Source organism: Hyperoodon ampullatus, assembly GCF_949752795.1.
Source record: "Hyperoodon ampullatus genome assembly, chromosome: 15".
NCBI classification, from domain to species: domain Eukaryota; kingdom Metazoa; phylum Chordata; class Mammalia; order Artiodactyla; family Ziphiidae; genus Hyperoodon; species Hyperoodon ampullatus.
Window position 1 is genome coordinate 59,328,200 of NC_136928.1, and position 26,738 is coordinate 59,354,937.

At 38.4% G+C, this 26,738-nt stretch overlaps 1 protein-coding gene across 1 annotated transcript; it reads left to right on the forward strand.

Moving 5' to 3' along the window:
* Positions 1-1,958: 1,958 nt before the first annotated feature.
* EIF2AK2 (eukaryotic translation initiation factor 2 alpha kinase 2) lies at positions 1,959-26,295 on the forward strand (the record flags this gene model as incomplete). Its single annotated transcript, XM_079721191.1, has 15 exons — positions 1,959-2,077; positions 2,431-2,551; positions 4,261-4,409; positions 6,223-6,346; positions 6,707-6,783; positions 6,952-7,048; positions 8,601-8,635; positions 10,263-10,328; positions 11,920-12,042; positions 14,839-14,955; positions 16,415-16,595; positions 20,019-20,147; positions 24,867-24,971; positions 26,041-26,094; positions 26,173-26,295. The coding sequence occupies 15 exons, from the start codon at positions 1,959-1,961 to the stop codon at positions 26,293-26,295; spliced, it is 1,620 nt and encodes a 539-aa protein (XP_079577317.1).
* Positions 26,296-26,738: the final 443 nt, after the last annotated feature.

Consider the following 26,738-nt stretch of genomic DNA (forward strand, 5'->3'; position numbering starts at 1 on the left):
AGACATGGATGCACAGTGGAGGCATTTTCTGAGAAAGGAAACTCCAAACCAGCTTGAGGGAAGATTAAAAATGCAATTTTGGATCTTTTGAGTTTAAAAGTCATTCAAGTTGTCCAAGTGGAGAGGTTGGATAGAGAGATCTGAAACGCAGAAAGAGGTTCATAAATTATGTATAAACTTTAGAGTTAATGACAAATAGATGATCTTTGAAATCATGGGCATGAGAGAAATTACCTTGAGGAGAAAGTATAGAGTGAAGAGAATAGCGTCTTTGGACCAAGCCTTGGGGAAACTCCAGCATTTAAAGGCTGTGAAGATTAAGGAGTGTTAGAAAGAGTGACCATGGAAGAAGGAAAATCAAAAGAGCTTTCTAATAAGAAACGAGAGGTCAACAGGGTCCGCTTTCTGCCTATGGATTTACCTATTCTGGATGTTCCACATAAATGGAATCATACACTATGTGACATTTTATGTCTGACTTCTTTCATTTAGCATGTTTTTGACATGTAGCTCTGTTGTAGCATGTTTCAATACTTTATTCTTTTTATGGCTGAATAAGATCCCATGTGTGGATATAGAGCACTTTGTTTACCCTTCATCAGTTGATAGATATTTGATTTGTTTCCACTTCTGGGCTATTGTGAATAGCGCTGCTATGAATATTCCTGCATAAGTATTTCAAAACCTGTTTTTCAATTCTTTGGGTATACACCAAAGGGGTGAAATTGATGGGTCATATGGTAATTCTAAGTTTAACTTTTTGAGGAACCACCAAATTCCTTTCCATAGAGGCTGCACTACTTTACATTCCCGTCAGCAATGTATGAGGTTTCCAATTTCTCTATACCCTCACCAACACATTTATTTTCTGTATTATTATTATTATTATTACCAGCCTAGTGGGTGTGAAGTAGTATCTAGTTGTGGTTTTGATTTGCATTTGTCTAATAAGTAATGATATTGAACATCTTTTCATGTGCTTCTTGGCCATTTGTATATCTGGCCATTTGTATATCTTCTTTGGAGAAATGTCTGTTCAAGTCCTTTGCCTATTTTTAATTTTTTAGCTCTTTGTTGTTGAGCTGTAAAAGTTCTTTATATATTCTGGATCCTAGGTCTTTATCAATTATATTATTTATAAAAATCCCTTTCTGTAGATTGTCTTTTCATTTTCTTCATAGTATCCTCTGATATATTAACATTTTTAATTTTGTTTAGGCCCAATTTATCTATGTATTCTTTTGTTGCTGTGCTTTTGCTGTCATATCTAAGATTCCATTGCCAAATCTAAGGTTGTGAAGATTCACCCTTATGTTTCCTTCTAAAGTTTTATAGCTTCGGCTCTTATATTTAGATTCTATATTCTTTAGATTTTGTTTGTAACTTAAATCATTGCTACTATCTTGGTCCAGTGAGAACCATAAACAGGGGCATAATTTGCCTGCTGAGTAAATTGTCCTAAAACTGACTTCTGACAATTTCAAAGGGGGGATTTTTGGGGATTTCATAGGAGAATCAATGTCCATACAGCTAAATCTTTCATGATTTCATAAACTTTGTATATACTCTCAACCTTTTTCTTCTCAACATAAATAATTATAATTCTACTCCTGCAGGCTTTTAACTTCTCAAGCAGGTGGACAGACTTGCACTTGGCACTCAGTGGAAGCAGAAAGAAAAGTTACAGAGAAGGACCTCCAGCCTTTTTTTGGCCAGTTGAGTTTTGAAAGTAGAAAATCTTGGAGAAATTAGCTTGATTGTGTAGTCCTTGAGAGAGAAAGAAAGATTTTGTAATAAGTTTTCTCTGGGTTTAGGTGGGACTGAGATGAGTTGTATAAAGGAGAGTCATCTTATCCTGTTTTGTCTCTTAAACTAGACTGGGATAATTAAATTAAATATGTTCTGAGTGTATCACCTCTTTGAAACATCTCTTTTATTGTAGGTTACTGTAGGAAAAAATGGCCAGTGGTCGTTCACCATGTTTCTATATAGAAGAACTTAATAAGTACCAACAAAAGAACAGTGCAGTACTTAAGTATCGTGAACTGTGTAAGACAGGACCTCCACATAACTTAACGTAAGTTGCTATAAAAAAGGGTATATCCCTAGAAAATATAAACTGGGAGAATGGCAGCTCTGGCACAATTTTGAAGTCAATTCTTTAGCTTGAGAGCAAAGTTGCCAGAGAGTACTGTCTTCTTGATGTAAAGTGGTAACTTCAGAGGACTCCAGAGAAAAAAGAGGGTTTAAGCCTTTCCATGCTTCAAGATGATATGCTATTTTGCTGTTTGGGGGTGACTGCTTGAATTCTGTGTGGAACATAGGTTAAAATTTTCAAAGGTGGTCATAGGAAGCAGTGGTGATCAGAACACTTGTTGTTAGATAGTGCATGAATTTTATAATATTTTGTGAATTTTTCTTTGTAATTAGGTTTACCTATCAAGTTATAATAGATGGCAGAGAATTTCCAAAGGCTGAAGGTAGATCAAAGAAGGAAGCCAAAAATGCTGCCGCCAAATTAGCTTTTGAAATAATTAGTAAAGAACAGAAGGTGAGTAATTACCTTTTTTTCCCTAGTGAAAGGGAACTCAGAAATATTTATGGTATTTTTCTCTGTGAGAAAATACTCACATGCAGAATAAAGCAATTTACAACTTCTTTTGCTTTCAAAGTTTAGTTCAGTCTTTTTCCTGGCCCCATTTCTGTAGAACCCTGAATGAGAGGTACACCTAGGGAAGAGTGGGCAAAACGGGACAATACTATTTAGAGTGCCAGCAGCAGTGACATACTCTAAGGAAACAGTGAGAAATGAGCTAACAGGTTCTGGAAGGAGCTCCTCCACCTAATTGAGGGAATGCAGTGAAAAAGGACAGAGATAGAAGTGACCATGAGGAGAATGATCTATATGGAGGGCAGATGATGAAGAACCAACATACGTATAATTGGTATCCCTGAAGATGAGAACAGAGTAACTAGTACAGAAAAAGCTATCTGAAGAGACTTCAGTAGAAAACATTTCTGAAATAAAGAAAGACCTGGCTGCAGATTAAAACAACCCAGCAACTAAACAAATACAGAAAAATACAGAACCACCAAGAACAACATCAGCCCTTGTGAAAGTACTGAGCTCCAGGGATGAAGAAAGAAACCTATGAGCATCTAGGCAGAAAAAATTATATAAAATGTAAAAATGAAAAAAAATATCATGCTGTTCACAGCACCATTAAAAACTAGGAGACATTGGAGCAGTAGCTGTAAAATGAGACAAGAAGTCATTTTACATGTGGGACAAAAGAGGATCATTCTCAGATTTTGAAAATCTTGAAAAATTTTAGTATTCAAGATATTTTCTTGAAAAATCTTACTTGAAGGGACTTCCCTGGCGGTCCAGTGGTTAAGACTCCATGCTTCCACAGCAGGGGGCACAGGCTCAATCCCTGGTCTGAGAACTAACATCCCTCATGCCATGTGCTGCAGCCAAAAAGAAAAGAAAAAAAAATTTTTTTTTAATTAAAAAAAAAAATCTAACTTAAAGATGTCACCCTTCTAATCAAAACTGAGAAAAATAAATCAGGCAAAAACCACAAACTCATAAATTGTTAAAGAGCCAGAAAACCAAGTCAAGAAGTTAGAAAAAGAACAGTAGAATACCTTTCCCCACAAAAAAAGCAGAAGAAAGACAGTGATAACAATAAGGGCAGAAATTAATGTGAAAAAACCCAAAGAAATAATAAAGAAGATAAGTAAAACCAAAAGTTCTTTGACAAAGTTAACAAAGTAGAAAAACTTTGGACAAGATTTTGTCAAATTAAGAATTTTAAAAGGGACAGATGACAATGGAAGGAGTAATGCTATTGTGTTCATGTTTCCTATGAAGTTGTGATCCAGGATATAGCTTTACTTTGGTATTTGTTGTCTTGTTCTTTGAGATTTACAAAGGGCACAGCAAACCAGAAAATGTTATAGAGTTTTACCAGATAAACAAGAAAATTGACTATTTTGTTTTTCTTTATGAAACTATAAAAAGGAAAATGGCTGATTTCTTTTCTCCTGTTAAAATTTATCCTTGTGGGTTTTTTCTGGCAGAGGAAGATATATACTTATACTTTTATTAAAGTTTTATAGTAGGGAAATCCATAAACTTGAAGTTGTCTTTCAAATTATTCATTTAGTAATTTTATTAGACAAAAGTAGTAATTTTATTAGACAAAATAAATTTTGATGATCATCTGTATTAAACAAAACATTTCTTTCTTTTAGGCCACTAGTCCTTCATCACTGCAGACAGGAAGTCCTTCAGAAGTGCCACCCATTGAGAATTACATAGGCCGTCTTAATAGGATTGCCCAGAAGAAAAACCTATCTGTATTTTATGAAGCATGTGAATCGAGGGACGGTGGGCCCGAAAAGTGAGATGTCGTGCTTTTCCTTCTGTTTCATTGTATCTAAGCAACAGAGCAGGCTTATTTTCATGTCTAATTTTCTGGAAATATCTGTCCTTTTTGGTACGTTCTGCAGAAAAGGTTTTATATGACTTACAAGCAATGGGACATCTTTGTAATTAAAATGTTGAAATGCTTAATTGCTGAAGACTTGGGACCCATATCCCATAATTGATCAAATCTGAGGAATCCTTTATTTCTGAGGTATATCTGGATGGTTTAGTCTGCAGGAAGCCTAAGAGACGATGGGGTGCCCCTGCTGCAGGGTTGTGAAAATCTTCCCAACCCTGAGGTCACGGTGGCAGTCGCTGTGTGAAAACATCTCTGCCACACATGTGGAATGACTCTCTTTCCACCCTTGTCAGAGTAGAGCTGTTTGTCCAGGTGTTCGCCCTTCCGATTTGATTTAGTGGTGTCACTCTCTAAACAAATACCATGTATTAGAAGGAACGGGCTTTCACCCTGGACTGTGCGGAGACCAGGATTTGAGGGATGTGATGAGGGGGACAGATGAGAGCGTCAGTCAGAGATATTGAGAACGTCACCAGTGAGCTAAGACTTTGGACGTGAGGAAGAAGAATTGATTTGAACTGGGAAAAGCAGAAAGCAAATGAGCATGATGGAGATTGTTTCTCAGCTACAACCAACCAGTTAAATGAGGGAGAAGGAAAAAATATCTAAATGGCAAATAATCCAAGCAACCACTTTAGGATACTGTCCTCGGAGTTGACTCAGCTATGGATGTTTTACTTTTCACCCTGATGGATTTTAGGCCAGAACCAGGAAGAGAAAAATGTGATAGGATTCATTGGAGTGAAATATTCATAAGTGAATTCTGTGAGTCAATCTCAATAAATTAAGAGGCTATTTTATTTTCCTGTAGCTCACTTGTTTGGTTTCTTTGAATTAAGGGCTTTAACATTCGATCGCTGAAAGAGAGAATTCTATTTAGGGAGTGCTGGAGAAAAATAGGAGCCCTAGAAATGATCCAGTCACTCAGCCCAGCTCCCTAACTTTCCCTTCAGAGCCTAGCGGGGAAGACTCACCCTGGCAGGGTGTGTTTCCCTCTGTGACAAATCATACTGGAATAATTCTGTAGTGCTGCATGGTAACTCCATGATATAAATTGCCATGTCCATTGCTTTGCCACCTTAAATATAGTTCTTACATAATTGTCCAAGGATCCTTGCCTAACCACAAGCATCCTTACAGCTCATATGGGGAGGGGGTGACTTCGGCATGGGGCTTTTGCACTGTGAGGATTTTCTTAGGTTTTTGTGCACATGAGCAGGGGGCAGAAAATGCTAAAGTTAGAGCTGAAGTTAGGGATGCTTTGCCCATCTCCTACAAAAACACTCTAACCTTATTATTTCTCCTGTAGAAGCCCCACTTCCTCTACTGGCTTTTTCTTTCCAGTTGAACATCTCTGAAAAATTCATTGGATCTGTCTTCCTTCTCTGCCTCCATGTCTTTTGACTTTTGGGGAATTAAAGAAAAAATCACCACTTGGTACCTTAATGCTAGATCTTTCAATGAAGCAACAAAGAGTTAGAAGTTGCCTGGAAAATGCAAGCTGAGATGTTACCCAATCCTGGTTATTCTGGCAAACTGGTCAGCCATCTCATTGAAGGTTTAAATTAAATAAGAAATGAACTATGAAGCCACCTATTAAATTAGTGTTATATTAGGCCTTTGTTAATGTGTGTTTTTTTTTCTGAATCATGAGTTAGATTTACTGTTTTTTGGTATTTGGGTTAATACTGTTTATCATTTCTCCTAGATTTCATTATAAATGCAAAGTTGGAGAGAATGAATATGGTATTGGTAAAGGTTCCACTAAACAGGAGGCAAAACAATTGGCTGCTAAACTGGCTTATGAAAAGATACAGTCAGAAAATTTAATGGTATGTACTGCCTTTGGATTTAATTTTTATATTTTAAAATTCTCTCTGAAGTTGATTTGAGGTTAGATGATGTTTAGATGATGCCAAGACAGCCAGTCACATAGCAAAAGGATTCCTCCATTTTGTGTCCCGAAAATGAGCCACGAACCATGGGACCATGAGGCCCCAGAGGGATCACGGTTCTGTTGACAACTCAAGGTTGTTTTTTTAAATCCAGATCAAACATCCATAAAAAATGTATTAACCCCATAATTCTTTATGGCTGTGAGTTTGGTAAATGTGGGGAAATAAATGTGGTAGTTGGTTCCCAGAGACTGAGTCACTATGGAGAAGTAATTTAGTTGCACTTAAATCTTCCAGAAAGCTGACACATCCTCTGGTTGTTTCAATACTGCGTGTGGTGATGTCCAAAGCAACTCTTCAGCAACAAGCACATCGTAAGTGTGGAGAAACGGTTGTGTTATTTAACAGATTCAAATTGTGGCCTGAAAGAGCAAATTTTTATGAAAATGTTTAATGTTTAAGGAGAATTTAGAAAAAGCAATTACTGATCAACAAAAAATAGGCAAAATTCATAAACTAATAGTTGTCCCCTTTTCTTCTAGTGCTTCTGAGTCACCATCTGAAAATGACTTCTCAACAAATGAAGCAGAAAGCAATGATAACAGTGACACATTAGACAAGTCTTTCCAATCTCCAGGGGTATAGTATTAATCTCTATGCTTCCTAGTTAATCTTATTTTCCTTTGTGTTTCCCCATCTAAAAATGACCTCCAGTACCCAACCATAATTTTTCAATTTTTTTCTCATGTGTTCTTACTAAATCAAAATATTTTGCAGCCTTTTCACTCTCTCCTTTCTTTATTAACTCCCATTCTTCACATGCAAAATTCTTCTATTCTTCACTCCCATCTTTCTCCCCCTACTCACCTTTGTATTTTCATATATTTTCTATGATCGGGCTTCAGCTCTTCTATCAATTGGATAGTACTTAAAAGTTTTATGAATAGAGTTCTGCTTCTGTTTTAAAAAACTAGAACTAAACTTAAAAACTAAACTTAAAAATCAGATCGTTTTTGTGGTGCTGATTAGTGTTTATCAAAGTTATCCTATTTATAAAGAACTACAAGCAAATCAATAAGAAAAAGACAAGCAACTCAGTAAAAAAAATGTACAAAAGAGCTGAACAGACAGTTCAGAGAAGCAATACCCAAATGGGCAACAGACAAAGTATGAAAAGGTGCTTTATTTCATAATAATCAGGAAAATGCAAATCAAAACAACAGTTAGATACCATTTTAAACCCATCCATTTGAGTCTGGCTATACTAAGTGTTAGCACAGCTCTGTTGCTGTTATAACTATTATATGCTGCTGGTGGATGTATAAATTGGTACAGCCCTCTTAGAGAGCAATTTGGCAATATGTGGTAGACTTGAGGGTGTGCCAGCTGTACCACCAAACAGTTCTGTTCCTAGGTACGTCTTCTAGAGAAACATGGGTACGTGTGCACATAGAAACATGTATAAGCGTGTTCTTTGCAAAATTGCTTGTAATAGAAGATATTGGAAACAATATTGTCCATGAACAGAATGTCTGAATTTATCATAATGTAGTCACTGTGCAAAACTGAGGCTGGCAGCTGATATGAGCTCAAGAAATCTTAGTCGGGTATTCGCAGTCTGTGTCAGCATATTAAAATTGGTAAAAACCCACAAAACCTAACAGAATGAAAGTGAATATGAGTGAAGAAGAGCTATATGATATTAATTTTTGAGAGATATATCAAAGACTCCTTTTTTGGCTAAATGTTAAAATTAAATTATTAATTTGTCCTAAAAATGAAAATATTTTAAACTAGATCCCTGGGCCACACTTGTGTCTTTACTAGCACTGTGAGTGATTGTGATGCACACCTTCTTGCTAAGATCTGCTGGCCAGAGGATCACCTAGGAGGCCATGTTCTATACCTGGAGAATCAGTGCTTCTGCAGAACATGTCCTGCAATTTGTCTTTTTTGATCTTCCTGCCATATCTGTCTGGTTGCTAAAATCGGTGAGAACTTTGATATAGCCAAGTGCAGTGAAAGCAGGGCTTAGTGAGAGCATACAAATTGATGAGGTTGTTAATCTAAGGACAAAGAAATGTGATCAAAGAACCATCTAGACATACAGGAGAAAGGATGGCAAGAAAAAGCAAGATACTTAATTTAATCATCCGAAACTATTGATATTCTCCATTTTCTTTTGTTATAGAACAGTTCCAGAAATAATCCCAGAAATGTGAAGAGGTGAGTATCATTATGCATTGATCATGTTTTGAAATGTAGTTTTATTTCAGACTTAGTTTATTAGCCTTATTTATTAAGTCTTCAGTATTTGTAGAGTATTATGTGCCCTTATTTGAGTGGAGTTTCAGAGTAGAAAGCATAATTAAGGCTCACTGAAATCTTGAAATCTACAAACAATACTTTTAAATACGTAGAGAAATCTTTGAACATATGCACACACTACACTGTAGACATAAAGGCCTCTGGGGCTATTGGTCAAGTAATTGGTTAAGGGCATTATTTTGGACGAGGCTGACAGAGGAAGTGGGTTTGGAGAGATGTTTTCACGAGAAGTGCATAATGGGAATTCCCTGGTGGTCCAGTGGTTAAGACTCTGTGCGTTCACTGCGGGAGCCTAGGTTCAATCTCTGGTGGGGGAACTAAGATCCCACAGCTGTGTGGCACGGCCAAAACACACACGCACACACACACACACACACACACATACACACACACACAAAAGAGAAGTGCATTATTTTGCAGATAAGCAGGTAGAGTAGAAATGGTATCATAACTTGGGGAAGAAAAAAAAAGACCAAATGTTATGTAAATTATGGTGACTTGGTTTCTTGAACCAAAAAGAAAAGCAAGGATGTCAGTACAGTCAGCAGTGAGAGTGAGATGGCAGCAGGAGCCATTATAAGGCACCAGTACATTCCAAACGGTAGGTGATGTTTGCAGAGAGATGATGCCTGATGCGGGTATTTGAATGAAGATGAGAGAGGCCTGTGTGTGAGATGATCAGGCTGTCAGTCGTGGTTCTAGTGTCAGGGAGGAGGGAGGAGGAGCGTTTGTGAGACAGACTGTAAAGGAAGAGTAGACATGACTTGAGGGAACTGAGTTACAGAACTGGGTGAAGAAGATGCAAAGGAAAAAGGATACAAAGGTTGTTCCTTGTGGATGAGATGCTGACAAGAGTCATGGCACTGATGGTGTTAAGGGAGTTGAAGACTTGACGGCTTAGGGGAGAGATAGCAATTTGTATTTGTTTAGTTTTAGGTGGTATTTGAACTTCCAGTTGTAGGAGGCTTACCACCAGCAAGGAATAAAGGTCAAAGGAAACACAACCAGGATGAGAGTTCAAAGAGATATATTTGCTGAGGTTTTGAGTCTAGAGGGAGAAAGAGAGAGGCCAGCGGCATGCTGGCCATGAATGTGTTAAGGCCAAAAGAGGAACCAAGAAAGGAGCGAAAAATAGAGGACAGAGAACCATATTGTTTCTAAAGAAAAAGGTTAGTATTTGCTACCTCATTATTCTAATAGTTGACTCAAAATATAAAAAGCCGGGGCTTCCCTGCTGGTGCAGTGGTTGAGAGTCCGCCTGCCGATGCAGGGAACACGGGTTCGTTCCCGGGTCCGGGAGGATCCCACATGCCGCAGAGCAGCTGGGCCTGTGAGCCATGGCTGCTGAGCCTGCGCGTCCGGAGCCTGTGCTCCGCAAGGGGAGAGGCCACAACAGTGAGAGGCCCGCGTACCGCAAAAATTATATATATATATAAAAAGCCTAGTGCATGACATGAAACATACTAATATAAACAAGTTACATTTGATTTCAGTTTTGAGTTTACGGGCTTCTCTTAACTTTTAGATCTTTGGCACCTACATTTGACTCTCCTGTGAAGAGGGAAGAAAACAGGTATACAGTGGACTCCAGGTAAGAGGGAAAACTGCGAAAAAGAATTTGTTTAAGGATACATTTGCTCCTCTGACAAAAGTTTCTTAAGGGACTGTTGAACATCAGGCAGGTTAAATTATATTTCTACCTGAACTGTTTAATTGTTTTAGCACAATCAGGCCCACAAAGGATCATTGTCTCTTGGAGGAACACAATTTAGATGAATTCAAATGGAATGTGGTAAGTGTAGATCTGTGTGATTCTCAGGTGGATTTCTCTGACATCTATGGAAGGTTTTACTATTGAAAACAAATATTTCTATAAACCAGTGATTTTTTTTTTCAACAAAAGTACTCCTGCAGGAATCAGAATAGATCCACTTAGATCTGTTTTCCATTTTCCAGCTCCATAGCAGATTTCACTTTGAAAAGGGGTTGCTTTTGTGGTAGATCATGTGTTTGGGCTTAAATAAAGTATCTAAAACAAAGGAGGCCTATTTGCAACAGGGGGACATTGAATACGAGCTTAAAAAATAATAAAGAATCACCAAATATTTAATAAGTACCTAATATATACCTGGCACTGTGCTGGACATTGGATTTATAGCAGGAACAAATAGAAACAGCTCCTGCCCTCCTGGAGTTTTGAGGGGATGATGATTACATGAAAAAGTCTGTAATTACAAACCGTGGTCAGAGGTCTGAAGGAAAAGCCGTGACATGGTTAGAAATGAAAGCAGAACCCTTGGATGTAGAGTGAGGGGTGAGGCAAGGCTTTCTCTGGGGTCACATTTGTGGGGAGGCCCTGAGCTTCTGCAGAAGAGCATGTGGGAAGGTGAAGGTGGGAAAGGTGATGTGAACGACAGAGGAGCGGAGACAAGGCCGTGTGCTGGGAGGGCAGTGAGCAAGGGCCCGGGGCCAGGAGACCAGCTGGAGAGGGAGGCAGGGCCAAACAGGTGGTCCCTTGTAGCCCATGTAAGGGCTTTCTGGGCTTTGCTGAATGCAGGGGCGGGCTATGGGAGGGTTTAGGCAATAAACAGACGTGATCAGACTTAGTGTTTATCACACTGGTGGCTTTGTGGATCACGGATTGGAGTGGAGGAAGGAGAGGAAGTGGAGTGTCCAGTGAACAAAGTTCTGCGGGAGTCTGATGGAAGTTTGGACTGATGGGGAAAGGTGGGCAGACACCAGCAGATGTGTCTTAGAAGGAGAATTGGCAGGGCTAATGATGGAATGTTGGGCATGAGGGAGAGGGGAAACCCAAGGAACTGCCAACGTGGGCAGGCTCAGAGCATGTGCTCATTTCTCCTGTAACAGCTTGGTGGTAGCCGGGGAACACAGTGTGGCACTGTTTTCTAAAGTTTTATACTTGGGATAAGATTCTTTACCATGGCTTTTGTTTAACCAGAAGGTGACTGACTCTCAGGGGTGATCTGTTATGTTGGGATGGGAAGAGGGAAGACCTATCCTTCGCAATTCAAGAATTTCTGTGAAGTCGATCCTTCTTATTTAGGAGAGTCCTGCCTATTAGACAGTCCATTTCACCAGTGCTGTTAAGGGAAAGTGGGAGGGTGGGAGTGGGGAGCAGCGAACCCTGAACCTCAGAATAACAGTAACGTTCATCTTTCAAGGTTTATCAGAGATTTTACAGAAGTAACACTAATTGACGCAGGTGGATTTGGCCAAGTTTTCAAAGCCAAACACAGAATTGATGAGAAGACTTATGTTATTAAATGTGTTAAATATAATAACGAGTAAGTAGTAATATTTTACTTTTTTGAATGGGAAGGTGTTTTGAACCTGCAACTGTTCTTTTTTATGTATCTCTCTTCTGCACTAGCTTTTTTTTTTTTTTTGTCCTCCTTAAAAATGTCATTCTACCATGAGGAACTTGGCTTACTCTGAAATGATCTCACTTAACCGTGGTTACTTCAATTAAAAAATGGATATACCACTGATCATCCTTTTGAGTCTGTCTTGATGAAAACTGAAGTTATAAAATCATTTAGCTTTAGATGACCTTCGAGATTTTCTAGTTTCATCTCCTTATCTTACAGATGAGGGGACTGAGATCCAAAGATATGAACTGATTTGACAAACGTAAAAGCTAGTGGGTGCTCGTTGTCTATTATTGCATAATCCACCACTCCAAAGTGTAGTGGCTTAAAAACACCTAGTTATTACTGTCTCTAGTGGTCCTATGAGTTGATTGTGCTCATCTGGGCCATTCTTCATGCATTTGCGGTCAGGAGTCATCTGAAAGTTCGACAAGGCTGGACGTCGGAGATGGCTGTCTCACATGGCTAGCAGTGATGCTGGTTGTGGCTACAAGTTCCGCTGGCACTTGTTAACCAGAGCGCCTCCACATGGCCCCTTTATGTGGTCTTGGCTTTTCACAACTTAGCTGTTGGGTTCTAAGAAGGACTGTCCCAGAGCAACTCATCCCAGGAGGGAGCAGTCTTGGAAGTTCCACATTATATTGGTTAAACAAAGTCACTAAGAGCAGCTCTCGGGGAGGGCAAATTGGCTACCTCTTAATCTGAGGAGTGGATGCAAGTATGTGGAGAGAAGAAATTCATGATGACCATATTGGACAGTATCTACTGTGGTAACAGGGTGGAGATTTAGAGCTCATCCTCTGGAATACCAATCTGAGGTGTTCCCACTATATACCAGTGCTTCCCATGTTTGTCTTACGTATTATCTGTGCCCTTCCCAAGCCCCACCCCACTCCAATTACTGGATAGCAGAACTCCTTCAGGAAGGAAAACGCAGAGGAAGCAGGTCTTAAATCACATGTTCACCAGTCTTGCTTGTTGTTTTCGGGCAGTTGTTAACTATTTGTAACTTGGCCAGACTGATCCCACAAGGACTAGAGAAGGAGATGGAAAAGGGATATGGGTGAAGGAAAATGACATGAGCAAAGGAGAAGCAGGCATGGTGTCCCAGGTGCTCTTCATCCAGTTAAACCAACCTACTTTCTGTCCCATGCACAATGCCTTGCAGTTGAAATATCTTCATACGTACTCGGCATCAAAACAAGGCTTTTTCCTTCTTCATCGTTTTGCTTAACAGAAATGAAATACGGTTGTTCCTTCTCTCCCCTAACATCTTTTTTAATGGTAATACTTAATTATGATAAGGGTGCAATGTCATGGACATTTCTAGTGGCTTCATAAATTGGTAAAACACAGTGAAAAATACACTTGGAGATATTAATCTAGAGCCATAAAAATGTTTATATGCTTTGACCCATGGATTTCCTATCTGGGAACCTATTCCAAGGATATTACCCAGATTATGGGAAAAGCTATTCAAGAAGATAAAAATCACAATCACAATGTCATTTATAGCAGTGAGAAATTAGAGCAAACAAAATGTTCAGCAATGAAGAAATGATTAAGTATGTTTTGTTCTCTCCCCTGATCAATGGCTATTTTGCAGTCATTAAAAATGAGGGTTATATACTGTAAATATTATACATGAAATAGTATGATGCTGGAAGTTGCTTTAGAATAATCCAGGAGGAAGATGAGGAAGTAGGTAAGAGTATAAATGAAACAAGATTAGCCAGGAGTTAATAACTGTTTTATCTGATGAAACAGTATGATGAGCCAGGTAGGGGCTCATTCTACTATTTGCTCTACTTTTTTATACTTTTGAAATCTTACATTAAAAACTTTATACGTGATGGTTATACAGATTGTATAATAATCAGGAAAATTTTAAAGCTAATACATTATATGGAAAAAAATAGTATAAAAATATACCCTATAATTACAAATATGTAAACATGTATATGAAGAAAGACTATGAGAAATAATCTAAAATATTAAATGATTATGTTAGAATTGTGTTGACATATGAGTAATTTTTTTCTTTATTTTTATAAATTTTACATCCTATAGAACTTTTCAAATTAAAAAAAGAAATTATAAAATGTTTGCTTATTTTCTCATCCTTGAAATCTCAAGTTTATTTATTCCATTTGGCATAGAATTGTCATAGCTCTTGACTACACATCCCTGTAAAGCTTCCACATTGTGCAATGAAATTTCAGTCTCTCTGCATAGATCACCCCCTTTGTGTACTTTTGCCACACACTGAAAATTCTGAATTAGGTTCTTCACGCTGCTTGTGTTACCTACCACTGCTGCCCAAATGGGGTTTGCTTATGAAATCCAAAGTGATTTTAACACAAGTCTAAATAAAACATAGTGGATGATTTTTTTTAGCTCCCCCCCAGAAAAAAAAAATTCCATCACTGGCAGTTCACAGACTACTACGTATGACTTTTAAACTGTGATGTTTAGAATAATTAAGTCACTGTTTTTTCTCTTATGTTGAGAGTGAGAACAGCTGTGTTTTTTCTGTGTGTTCGCTCTTTCCTTTTGAGCACCGCTGGCTTCCATTCTAAAACTCAGTGTGGGAACCATGGCGACTGTTTAATAAGGGAATATAGGTAGTTGTCTCCTGTTGCTCGAGGTGTTTTGTTGTTGTTATCAGGGATGGATACTGACGCTTTTGTGTTCCCTGTTTCTTTTAACTAGGAAGGTAGAGCGTGAAGTGAAAGCTTTGGCAGTGCTTGATCATGCAAATATTGTTCACTACCACGGTTGTTGGGCCGGGCTTGATTACGATCCTGAGCAAAGCATAAATTCTTCAAGGTAACTCAAAGGAAATTCCCATAGTCATAATGGGATGGAGGAAACAGTCATTTACTATGTGTGGGCCACTGGGTAAGGCCATTAATTATTACATTTAATAGTCACAGCCAGAAACACTGAGACACTGTTATGCCTCCATTCTACAAGTAAGGAGATAATGAATAGTCTTTTTCTTGCTCCAAACTTGCTTTAAAAAACCTATTTTTAATTGTCCTCTGTGATTTTTGAAATCTCAGGTTTAGCTTTCCTGACTCTGTTGTTTAAGGTACAGGCTTGCTCACGTGCCCTGACTTCAGTCCAGGCCATAAACGGAGTCTTGTGAAGAAGGTTTGAACTTGCTGTAGATGCTGCATTTGGAGGCTCCCTCCTTCCTCCACTGCCAGCCCTCTTCTGTCCCTCTCACCTGGTTGGCAGGGTGCAGTCAAGGGGCCTCTTCTGAATGCAGTTATACCACTTATGGTCAGGTGGTGGGCAGTGAAAATAATTCCAAGACCCTGAGCTGTGATGAGGGCACCCTCCCCTCAAACCTTGCATTACTGACGTTTTGTCTCAAATAAGCCACTGCAAAGGGACTGAAGGGTTTTAAAGAGCTGGCGCCTCCCTTGGAAAGTCACCCAGTGTTTCTTGGAGACAGTCCTTTCAGTACAATCCTGAGGCCACTGTGGGCCTGTTCATTCACCATCTCCACACCATGTAATTGGGAACCTTATCATCGGTTTCAGAAGTACCATCAGCATACAGCCTTCAGCTTTCAGCAAATCCCTGGCTACCTTTTTCTATTTTCTAGCCAACATATGCTCAAAGAATTTAAATTAGTATTGAGGCCAACTTAGTTCAGAAAAAAAACCAAAAACCAAACCAAAACAAAAAACCATCGTTAGCAAAATCAGTCCTCCCTGCTACACCTCATAGCAATTTGTTGGCACTTTTCTTAGAATTCTTACCCATGTACTATTATTTTAGGTTTGTTTTTCCTTTATCTCTGTCCTATTAAACTATAATCCTCATGACAGCAAGGATAGTGTCTAACTCACTTTCTTATCTTTAGATGCCTGTTCTGTGCCTTTCACAAAATAGATGCTCAGTAGAGCAATGGTGAATTAAAATGTTTCAAAATTACTGTATATATTAATGAAATTTGGTTTTCTGCAATTCCATTGTATTTATGCTTCTATTCCTATCTATTAGCAAAGATAATCAAGGACCTTCAGCATCAAAGAATGGGCAGGCTGCTACTTTATAACTTAGCTAAACAAAGCTTTGGATATCTGGGAATTTATGATTTAAATAAAGACTGGGTTATTATGTTTTGATTCAAATTTGTTATATTTAGTTTTCTGTTTTGAGACATATTTTGGCATTTTTAAGAAGGTGCAATTTTTTAATGGAATTTTAAGTGTATTTTTTTATAAATTTATTTTTATTGCTACTTCTAACATACTGTGAATTTTATACCCAGATCAAAGACTAGGTGCCTTTTCATCCAAATGGAATACTGTGATAAAGGGACATTGGAGCAATGGATTGACAGTAGAAGAGGCAAGGAACAAGACAAATGTTTGGCTTTGGTATTCTTTGAACAAATAACAAAAGGAGTGCATTACATACATTCAAAACAGTTAATTCATAGAGACCTTAAGGTAAGTGGAAAAAGTACTTTGTTAGGAAATGATAAACATAATTTATTAATTTAAAAGTCTATCTTCCTTAGTTTTAGAATCGATTGACAGTCATGAGGAGATAACATCTCTGATTCTCTAAAGTTAGAATGGATCTAGCACTTGCCCCAAATACCAATCTATAGAACCACGCAGAAGGTTCCAGGGCTGTAAACTTATGGAGACACTGAGCTCCACAGGAAGAAGCACATTCACTTCTGGTTCTATTTGTCCTCCTGGCCGATAGTCACACCCCAGTTGTAAACACTAAGAGCTTTAGTATACCGAACATTTGTGCAAATAATTATTGTGACTGGCACAGCCAGCTGGCTGCTCTGTCCCTGCCTCTGCTGCTTCTCAGGCTTGTCTGAGAGGCAGAAGGGACTCTGGTAACTGGCTTTGGGAACATGGTTCTCTTAACCTTTCAGTCATTACTCTTGAGGGCAGTCACAGCCACTAGGTCCAGAGTCTAGAATTTTCTTGGCATTTGGTTAGACATCTGTGCCCCATGATTGGAAAACTGCAGTAATCCAAACCTTGGAGCATGTAGCATATCTTTGTATTTTCATTTTCTTCTGGCTTCCTAGCTTCTTTTATGGTCTAGTTGAGCAGTTTTCCCATTTCCTCCTCAAAAATGAAAGAAGAGAAACAGAAGAGCTTTCAGCCTCTCCTCCATACTCAACTTCCTGTGATTGGCCTACGCTTATCACAAACTGGCCATGCTGAATCCTGTCACCGAATCTTTGCTCATGTTCTTGCATTGGACACTCTCTGCCTGTCCCCTTTGGTCCCAATTCCTTTATGAGCCTTTCCCAGTCACTCTGGATCAGGCAGAAGCACCTTGTCTATGTGGACCTTGGCTCTCTGCTTACCCCACCTGTCTAAAACAGCCAGGAATGAGAAACAAAGCAAAAAGTACCTTGAGAAAAATAAGCAACCGTGTACATAGTTGTTTGTTTGGCCTTGGTAGAAAAAGATGGCCCTTAAGAGGTATTGCATCCTTGGTCTGCCCAGGGGCTGGATGTCTGCTACCTTCATGTAGGAGTCTACCTGGTTCCAGTATCTTTTTTGAACAGTATCTGAAGGTGTTCTTTGAAGTTGGAATGATATAATGACTCTGTTCAAAAGGATACATTTAGAATGGCTATACCTACACTTCAAAATAAATCATAGAGTTAAATAAGAAATTAAACACGATTATCTATTTCTATAATCATTTGCAAATAAATTATCTACTTACACAGTCCTTTCCTCTACTCAGCAGTTCGGGTGTTACCTCCCAGACCCTTGTCAGGATGAGTTAGTGAAATTCTGATCAGTGCTCCCGTCTCCCACCACCTGGTCCGCCAGTTCCCTCCTGTATTCCACACTGCTTGTGCTCCGTGTCGGGGGCTGACCTTTTCTTGTGTCTGCAGAGAATGTTTGCTCTATGTCGGCAGGTGCTCAAAGGTCAAATTTTAATACTACTGAGCCTTCTTTCATCTTCTTCAACTTCCTAGCTTCACTGCTACAGTTACTGTTTTCTCATATCTGAGAGAAGATATAAACAAAGGCGTGTACCTTATTTTGTGATGCTTTGCAAAATACCTGCTACTGGTGGCTTTGCCAGAGAACGGTCTATACCCAATAAAGCCCCGATTCTATAAAGTCAACCAGCATTTACCTTAAGAACCAGACCAAAAATGCTGGTGATGGACACAGAGGTTTCTGGAGTGAGGGCTTACGGCCTGAGGAGTTCAGTCCCCAAATCGGCCCAGGCCCCTCGGTCAGCCTCAGCCCTTATTCCTGTACCTCCTGGATAAAGTTTGCTCCTTTTTTTTTTTTTTTTTTTGCCACACCTTGCGGCTTGTGGGATCTTAGTTCCCCAACGAGGGATCTAAACTGGGCCCCCTGCAGTGGAAGCTCAGAGCCCTAACCACTGAACCACCAGGGAATTCCCAGTTGGCGCCCTTTTTTCTTTTCGCACCCTTTTTTATGTTCTACCATCCAACATTTTGCCTAGTCATACCATAACTGATTAGACAAAATGTGGCATCATGTTTTTCTTCTTTTTAATGAACTATAAACTAGCAATCTAATATTTTTACTAGACAGTCCCATCCAGCTTATATATTTAGACAGTTTCGTAAATGCAACCTCCTATTTCTCAGAGCCAGGCTGTAGCCTTGTGTGGGACCAGCAGTTGTACTTGCAAACCCAACATCTTCCTACACTGTAACTTGAATACAGCAGAGGCACATTTTCTCTCTACATCCCCACACGTCTACAGGTTTCCGTCCGTGTTACTGGTGGTAGGTTCCAATCTAACCATTAATTGTTCTAATCTAACTTCTGATTTCTGCATGGGCCTTTTCAGGCTGGTTCTTGGAAGCTGCTCTTTCAACCTGCTTGGGCTTATGGTCTCTTCTCTTTCAGTTTCTTTACTAGGCCCTCTCCTAAGTGTTGTCTCCTTGAGTCTGTGTGTGTGTGTGGATAGCCCAACATTGCATTGAAAGTAGCTTTCTCAAACATGGCAAAATATTAATTTCCTCATCAACAACCTTCATGTTTTCATGGTCTTTAGAATATTGGTCAATACCTTCTACAAAGTTGTGGAATTGTCATTCGGTTCTTCCATTCCTTTTTTTTTTTTCATTCTGCTTAAAGAATTACGTGGAAAAAAATATTTCAGTGCTAGTCATTAGCTTCCAGTTAACTTGATATGCCTTCAAAGATAGAGGGGGAACCTGCATACTGTTCTCCATAGTGGCTGTATCAATTCAAAGATATTAAAAAAAAAAAAAAAGATGGGCTATGTTTGTGAAGAAGTTGTCAGACGCCTAGAGAAATAGACGTAATGGAAGCCCCCAGGGGAAATTCTGCATATGATATTCTGCAGCATTATTGGGAATGAACTCATTCTGAGAATCTCAAAATTAGAAAGGATCTTAAGGGTGTCTACTTCAATCCCCATCAAATTCTGGACTCATATTTGCAACGTTTCCACCAAGAGGGCGTCCAGCACTGTCTTGAATACTTTGTAGGATAGGGAACTTTCTAACTCCCATTCTTTGGACCACACGATTAGTATATCAGGATATATTAAGGCAAATCTTGTGGTTGTTTTCATCCTCTAGTCCTGGATCTGTCCCCTGGGACCAGGCAGAGTGAATCCACCTTCCACTTATCTTCAGATATTTGAAGGCAGCTATGCCCCAAGCCTTCTCTGCTCTCAGCCAAAAAGTCCTTACTTCCTCAGCTAGCATTTTAAAGACTGATAATAATAAATTTCCTGTTTTGGGCTTACCTATGTAAGAGTAAATGCCTTATAAGTAAATATAAAAATAGCTGTTACTAAATATGATTTGGATGTGTGATAAAAGTCTGTCAAATTGGTACTTACATGTTACAATTTTTTTTCTGTAGCCAAGTAATATATTTTTAGTAGGTATGAACAAAATAAAGATTGGAGACTTTGGACTTGTAACATACCTGAAAAATGATGAAGCGCGGACAAGTAAACAGGGAACTAAGCGATACATGAGCCCAGAACAGGTGAGTTCCCCTTCCTTTCTGTTGATATATATTTTTATCTCTTTCATTTTTTTAACTATAATAATAATAGGCACCTCTCATAAAATTAAAACAGTACAGAAGTAAATAGAATAAAAATGGAAAACTCTCCTTACCCTTCCTTTCTACTCTTCTCACTAGAGTTTGTGGTTTATCCTTTTAGATCATTATAAAAAATATACAGATACAAATATATATTTACAGAGACTTTTTACACAAAAACATACATAAATACATTTTACAAGATACTATAATGTTATTTTGTGACTTAATTTTCTTTTACTCAACAGTGTATCATAATCTTTCCATAGCTGTACAAATAGATTTGACACATTATTTTTAACAAGTGTATTGTATGCCAAAGTATAGATGTAGCGGCACTCATTTAACTATTGCCTTATTGATGGGCATTTATTTAGGTTGTTTCCAACTTTTTACATTTATAGACTTGTTATGTGTCTTCCTCCTTATCTTTGAGTCTAAAAACAAATATTTTGATAATAATCCATGATAGATTCTTTGAAGTGAAATTGTTGACTAGAATGACAGGTGCAGTTCTAAGTTGATACATACTATTAACGCATATATGTGGAACCTGGAAAAATGGTACAGATGAACCAGTTTGCAGGGCAGAAATAGAGACACCGATGTAGAGAACAAACATATGGACACCAAGGGGGGAAAGTGGCGGGGGTGGGATGAACTGGGAGATTGGGATTGACATGTATATACTAATATGTATAAAATAGATAACTAATAAGAACCTTCTGTATAAAAAATAGATAAAATACAAAAATTCAAAAAAACTTGATACATGCTGTGAAATTGTCATTCAAAACAGGTGACTAGTATGTTCTCCTACTAATGTGTACGAGAATGCTGCCTCCTCCCTCACACTCTCAGTCAGACTATGGAATTATCAGACTGCAGTTTTGGTCACTGAGATGAATGAGGTGTAGCTTGATCTTTTTTTTTTTTTTTTTTTTGGCTGCGTTGGGTCTTCGTTGCTGCGCGCGAGCTTTCTCTAGTTGCGGCGAGCGGGGGCTGCTCTTCATTGTGGTGCGTGGGCTTCTCATTGCGGTGGCTTCTCGTTGCGGAGCATGGGCTCTAGGCACGTGGGATTCAGTAGTTGTGATACACGGGCTCAGTAGTTGTGGCTCGCGGGCTCTAGAGCTCAGGCTCAGTAGTTGTGGCGCACGGGCTTCATTGCTCCATGGCATGTGGGATCTTCCTGGACCAGGGATCAAACCTGTGTCCCCTGCATTGGCAGGCGGATTCTTAACCACTGTGCCACCAGGGAAGTCCCTCAATACTTTCTTTATGGCTTCTGGGTTAACCGTTTTTAATTTGGAGGTCCTTCCTACCACAAGATTATAAAAATATTTAGTGTTTTTATTGACACTTTAGCTGAATTAATTTTTGTATATATATGAAGGAGTATAACTTGATTTTCCCCATGTGGGTATGAAACTGCCCCATCACCATGTATCAAATTGTTAATGATCTAAAATATTCTTTTAAGGAAAATTTGTAGAGACAAGAAGTAGAACAGAGGTTACTAGGGGCTATGGGGAGAGAGGAATGGGAAGTTGTTGTTTAATGGGTACATTTTCTGTTTGGGATGATGAAAAAATTTCTGGAGATAGATAGTGGTGATGATTATGCAACATTGTGAAGGCAATGCCACTAAATTGTACAAATGGAAATGGTTAAAACGGTAAATTTTATATATATATTTAACACAATATAAATATGCTGTTTTATCATACATGAAATTCCCACACACTTATGGATCTGTTTCCGGACTCTATTCTGTCCAGTTGATTTATTTAATGTTTTTCCTCTTTAATATCATCCTGTTTGATTATTATAGCATTATAAAATGTTTTATATTTTAGCATTATAAAATTATTATAGCATTATATAATGTCCTGATAGATATCAGGACATTATTCTTCAATTAAAAAATGTTCTACCTTAAGCTTATACAGTACTGTAGGTCAATTATATCTCAATGAAACTGGAAGAAAAAAATGTTCTTAGTGTTCACATTTACTATTCCAAATAAACTGTAGAACCAGTTTGTCATGTTCCACAACTGGTGTTGATGTTTTGATAGCAATTGCATTATATTTAAGGATTCAATTGAGGGGAATTGACATCTTTATATATTTGAGACTTCTTCTCCAAGAAGTCTCTAAGAAATTGGTATATTTCTCCCATTATTCAAATCCTCCTCAGTCAGCTTTTGCCAGGCTATGCTATGGTAACAAATGACACTGATTTCCTAGTGGCATACACAACACCAGAGGTTTATTTCTTGCTCACGTGGTGTGATGGCTGCAGTCTTGGCCCAGTTTTGCCCCACGTGTCTCCTTCATTCTAGAACCCAGGCTGAAGGAAGAACCCTATCTGGGTATTGCTGTCCTCACTGCAGAAAGCAGTGTCAGAACCTTGTGATGGCTTTTAAGATTCTGCTCCTCAGTGGCATACATCACTAAAAGTCATTGCCCAGAGCAAATTGGCCAGCTCAAGACAAACACATGGTGGGGAAGTGTCATGCTCTCTCTGGGAGGCCAGTGCACAATTGGGAGCAATAATATATTCTACCTCAAGGCCACTTTTATATTCTTCAATGAAAATATTCAATGAAAATTTGTTTTTTCTTTGTGAAGATTGCTCATATTTTTAAAGCTTTTCCCTGGATATGTATCGTGTCTTGCTATTAAAATGGGATTCCTTGTATCTTATTGGTTATTAATGAGGCTGTTGATTTTTAAAATATATTTATTTTTAATTGTGGTAAAATACACATAACATAAAATTTACCATCTTTACCAGTTTTAAGTGTCCAATTCAGTGGCATTAAGTACATTCACACTGTTGTGCTACCATTACTACCATCCATCCACAGAACTTTTCACCTTGCCAAACTGAAACTCTGGACCCATTGAATAGCTCTCCATTCCCCTCTTCCCCAGCCCCAGGCAGCCACCATTCTACTTTCTCTACGAATTTGGATACTCTAAGGACCTCTTATAAGTGGAATCACACAGTGTTGGTCCTTTTCTGAGTTATTTCACTTGGCATAATATCCTCAAGATTCATCTATGTTGTAGCGTATGTCAGAATTTCCTTCCTTTTTAAGGCTGAATAGTATTCCATTGTATGGATATATCACATTATGTTAATCTGTCGCATCGATGGATATTAGGGTTGCTTCTACCTTTTAGCTACTTTGAGTATCACTGTATTGCTGCTATGAATATGGTTGTACAGCTATCAATTCATGAATGTTTGGCTTATATATAGACTTATTACTCTAGTAGGTGGGTTTGTTTTGTTTTGTTTTGTTTGTTTTTTTGGTTGATTGCTTACTGTCTATTTTCATCTTTTGGGGTTGTTTGTCCTATCTTTTTTTTTTTTTATAAATGCCCTTTAAAGATGATTTTTTACTGAAAGGTAATATATCTTTCAAAATACCCCTACTATTTTGTCATCTAAGAAAAAATACACTGAGCCATCTGATGGTTTGAGAGTCTAGAATGAAGAAGGAACACACCTCTTCCTTTGGGGACTATTCAGCATAAAAACATAAGTTTTTTGCAAAGTGTGAAGGTAGAAGACAGTAGGGGAATAACAGCTCCCTTTTAACTCCCACTCTCTTAAATACCTCCTGCATCCTATATTGTCACATTTTATTGAGGAATAATTTATACACCATAAAATGCACAGATATTAAATGTACATTTTTTTTTAGTTTTCACAAAGGCATAGACCTGTGAAACCTACAAGCCTATGAAAATGTAGAATGTTTTCCTCACCCTAGAGTATTCCCTTAGACCCCTTTCCAGTCAGTCACTCCTCTCCACTGCCCAGAGGCAACCAGTGCTCTGACTTCTATCACCATAGATTAGTCTTCCCTGTTCTTGAGCTTCATAAGAACGGAATCATATAGTATGTACTTTTTTTTTTTTTTTTTTTTTTGTGGTTCGCGGGCCTCTCACTGTTGTGGCCTCTCCCGTTGCGGAGCACAGGCTCTGGACGCGCAGGCTCAGTGGCCATGGCTCATGGGCCCAGCCGCTTTGCGGCATGTGGGAATCTTCCCGGACCGGGGCACGAACCCATGTCCCCTGCATCGGCAGGCGGACTCTCAACCACTGTGCCACCAGGGAAACCCCAGTATGTACTCTTTTGTATTTGATTATTTCACTGAAAGTAATGTCTGTTGGAGAACCTTTAGTTGTTGCTTATATCAGCAGATTCTTTTTTGTGGCTGAATACTATTCTGTTGTATGAATATACCACAATTTGTTCATCCATTCTTCTGTTGATAGACATTTGGATTGCTTCCAGTTGTGGAATATTATGAATAAATCTGCTATGAACATTTGCATACAGCTGATTTACTGGGCACGATTTTAACTGCTTCACCTGCTCGTCTCGTCTAACCCTGCAGTTAAGCTACGAGGTTAAAACTATTGTTATCTCCATTTTATGGTTGAGATTATTCCCACATTGATGGTGATTCAACTATTTAGTGACAGAGATTTGAACCTGGGCAGTCAGACTCCACACATCTTGCTAATAAACATACATTGTTGTGTGATACATTTTGGTCAGATAACTTTTTTGGCTTTAGAAGGCTTGGATGTTTATATCAGATGAGTCACAATTGTAAATATACTTTTGCTTCTTCAGATTTCTTCTGTGGAAGACTATGGAAATGAAGTGGACATCTTTGCTTTGGGGCTAATTCTTGCAGAACTTCTTCACATATGTTCCACTTTGATAGAAACAGTGAAGGTAAATAATCTCACAGAAAGAATTAAGCAACAAATATTATTGGCTGTCATGTCCAAAGTGCTTTTGCAGACAGTTATTGCCTTCACATGAGGATGGGCTAGAGCATATTAGTGCTGACTGCAAATGAAATATGAATTTTTATCCCTTTCCTGTTTGGGCAACCAGTACTTTTTGTTAAAGATCAAAAACTTTGGTCTTCTTTGGAAGGTGTGTACATCTCATAAAACTGTAGCTGTTTCTTCCTAATTGAGTCACTCTGTAAAATTGTTTTGATTGCCTGCTTTGCATAAGACCCTGTGCTACGTGCTCCAAGGGTTATGAAAATAAATAAGCCTTGTTCTCAGGGAGCTTATATTCTAGGAGGAAAGGTAACATAAGACAATGCTGTAAATGTTTTAGGAGAAGGCATGAAGTCTAATGGAAACAGCTAGGAGGGAGGTCTTGCCAGCTGTAGGGATTTAGGTTTCATGGAGACTAAATGTCTAAATTGAGCTCTGAAGGACTGGTTGACTTCTAATAGTCCAGATTGGAAAGAAGGCCATGTGGAGACAGGAATGTGAAAAGTGTGTTTGGGAATAGCTGGCTGGTGTCATTTTTATTGGAGTATATAAGTCAAGGAAGTAGTGGTTGATGGTACTGGAAAGATATATTGGGGCTAAATTAAGGCAAGAATATGGACTTTCTTGTGGAGGCAGCAGGGAGCCACTGAAGACTGCATGCAACTGGATATCCTAGTCTGAAGCTCAGTAAAAGGGACTCACCTGGATTCAACAGCCTTCTTCTCTGTAAAACAGGGATAATGAAAATACCTATTGCATAGGGTTCCAAAAAGGATGAAGGGTGATAATTCATATGATGCTCTTAACACTTCAACATGCTGTAATGTTCAGGATGGTTATAACATGGGGTGGGTGGAGGAGAGGATTCCTGCTTGCTTCTTGGCTAAAGAGATTTTCCAAAGATCTAGAAATATCCCAGATTTAGGGTATCCCCAGCTTTAGTGCTTCCTAAGTTTGTTTTTTCTCCAAAGTGAATAATTTACTAATGAATATATATGTTTAATTTTTAGCTTTTTGAAAATCTAAGGGATGGCATCTTCTCAGATGTATTTGACAACAAAGAAGTAAGCACTTAAAAATAATCGGAATTTTATTTATTGCAATGTTTTATTTCCTAGTATTGACTCTTACTATCATTACAGAAAAATCTTCTCCAGAAATTACTTTCAAATGATCCCAAGAAACGACCTAACACATTGGAAATACTGAAGACTTTGAAGGAGTGGAATAATATTGCAGAGAAAAAGGAACGAAATACATGTTAGATACTTAAAAAGTATCCTTCTTCTGATACTCCATTTTCCTATAACTGTCTAAAGTCTGCTTGGGAATATTAATGGTATTTATCTTCTATTTTCCTTTCTCCCTTAATTTTTTGCCACATTTGCAGAAAGGTTTGCATTTTTTCTTACTTCAAAAACATTCTTACATTTGCCTTCCCCTTGCTCATCTCCTTATTATGAAGATGGAGGGAAAATGCCTCAAATTTTCTTTTTAATACCAATTAGTTAATCAATTAGTGAATGACTATTTATTAAATGCCTGCTGTTTCTAGGCCAGAAAGATATAAGATCTATCTCTGTCCAAAATAGCTAACAATCCAGCTGGAGAAATATGGTAACCATGAAAAGATAAGTATAATCACTTTGGAAAGCAATTTGGTATCATCTAGCAAAGTTAAATGTATATTGCCATTCCTGAAAAGCCA